This window comes from Dipteris shenzhenensis, chromosome 10 (assembly GCF_047967505.1).
Source record: "Dipteris shenzhenensis isolate YYH24624 ecotype China chromosome 10, Dip_SZ_1.0, whole genome shotgun sequence".
Lineage (NCBI taxonomy): Eukaryota > Viridiplantae > Streptophyta > Polypodiopsida > Gleicheniales > Dipteridaceae > Dipteris > Dipteris shenzhenensis.
Window position 1 is genome coordinate 41998818 of NC_141605.1, and position 1617 is coordinate 42000434.

Here is a 1617-nt window from a genome sequence, read left to right on the forward strand (position 1 = left end):
TTTTATTATAAAATTGCGTCAACTTTTACTGTTTAGGTGGATTAGTAGAGAGATATTTTTGGAGAAGGTGGAGAGACAGTCATTGAAAGTGCTTGAAGATTTGAGGGTGATCACAACAATGGGCATGCCTTTGGATACCCCTAAGGATTACACATTGCAGCAATACATGGAGGATATAAAATTGGAGGGGAGAAAACATATGTTTGTGGTGCTAAGATAAAAGGAAACAAAGATGGAGAGCAAGGGTGGAAAAAAAGGAGATGGACTATCTGAGTTGGACATGGCTGCCCATAGGGTGGTTTATAGGTATGTTGTCAATTCATTCGAAGGTTCATTTTTCATTTGTCTATGTTTGTGTTTTCATTTGTCTATGTTTGTGCTATTGATTCATGTAATTACACAATCATTGATGGTTGTTCCACTTGATTTCTTGACCTTTTGATGGTTTGGGACATCCAATTTTTTTGTGTTTCTTGGTTGATAGATATCTCTCCCACTTGGCAATAGAGAAAAGGATCTCTGACATTCCAAATTTGTGCAAGAGTTGGGTGGAAATTGGTCATGCTACATGCATGTATCCACCTGGCATGCACCATCTCTCTCAATGGGAATTAGCACATTGTCCCTGGTGGATAGATTTTCCTAAAGGACAAGTACTGGTGCGAGAAAGAGACTTGTACAATACTTATGCTTCACAAAAAGCCAATGAAGCAAGTAAGGACAAAGTGGAGGGAAGCTCAAGGAGAGAGAAGAAAGAGAAAGAGAAACAAGAACATCCTACAGAAAAAGGTAAGGAAGATACAATATGATTGTTTGTTGATGTTGTCTTCAATTTGTTTTGACATTGCATTAATAAGTTTATGATTGTTCTCTTTCTAGATGAGGGACCATCTAGTCCTATGCGGCATGAAATGGATCACATAGAGAGTGCAAGTAAGGGTGTTGTTGTGTTTTGCATAATATGTAGTTGTTCCGTTAACACTAGTTTTACTTGTAATTAATTTGCTTTTGCATATAGGTGGAGAATCAATCTCGGGACTTGTGAAGCAATATGTGTTCCATTGATCACAGTCACCTGACATTTCCTTGGCATGTGGCATCACACCTTTGTTTGCTTGTACAGTTGGAGATTACATTGCAATGGGCAAAGACTTTGTTGACTCTAAAAGAAATGATAAGTATGCTATTTTGCATGAGTTTTTTATTACAGTGGCTAGTCGAGATCAGGACTACAAGAGGATGGGTAAGAAGGTGAAGTGGGCTTCAGATTTTATATTGCTCGATTTTCCATCTGGCTATCCACTTGATGAGAGAGGATCCACTCCTACTTGGAATGTCTTGCTCGAGGACCATGTGCAGCATGGGCTTGCAGTTGCATCAGCTTCTTTGTCTGATAGTGGTTGGTTGGCATGCATATGTCCTCTGGCAGGTAAGGCACAATACCACAATTGACATTTCACATTTTTTGTTTCCATTCTAGTAGTTTTAAATAAAATTAATTGCTTGTAGGACAATGTATTGGTTGGATGGTTCACGGTTTGCATATGTCCAGGGCTTGGAGGTTGTCAGACGTGTGATCATTCATGACAAGTTTCCATATGGATTTTGTAGAGAACA

The 1617-nt window shown here is 38.9% G+C and overlaps 1 protein-coding gene across 1 annotated transcript; it reads left to right on the plus strand.

Annotated features, from left to right (window-relative positions):
* The first annotated feature begins 587 nt into the window (after positions 1-587).
* LOC147897846 (uncharacterized) lies at positions 588-1065 on the plus strand. Its single transcript, XM_087380135.1, has 3 exons — positions 588-789; positions 880-933; positions 1019-1065. Exons 1-3 carry the CDS (start codon positions 588-590, stop codon positions 1063-1065), a joined length of 303 nt encoding a protein of 100 aa, XP_087236261.1.
* The last annotated feature ends 552 nt before the right edge of the window (positions 1066-1617 follow it).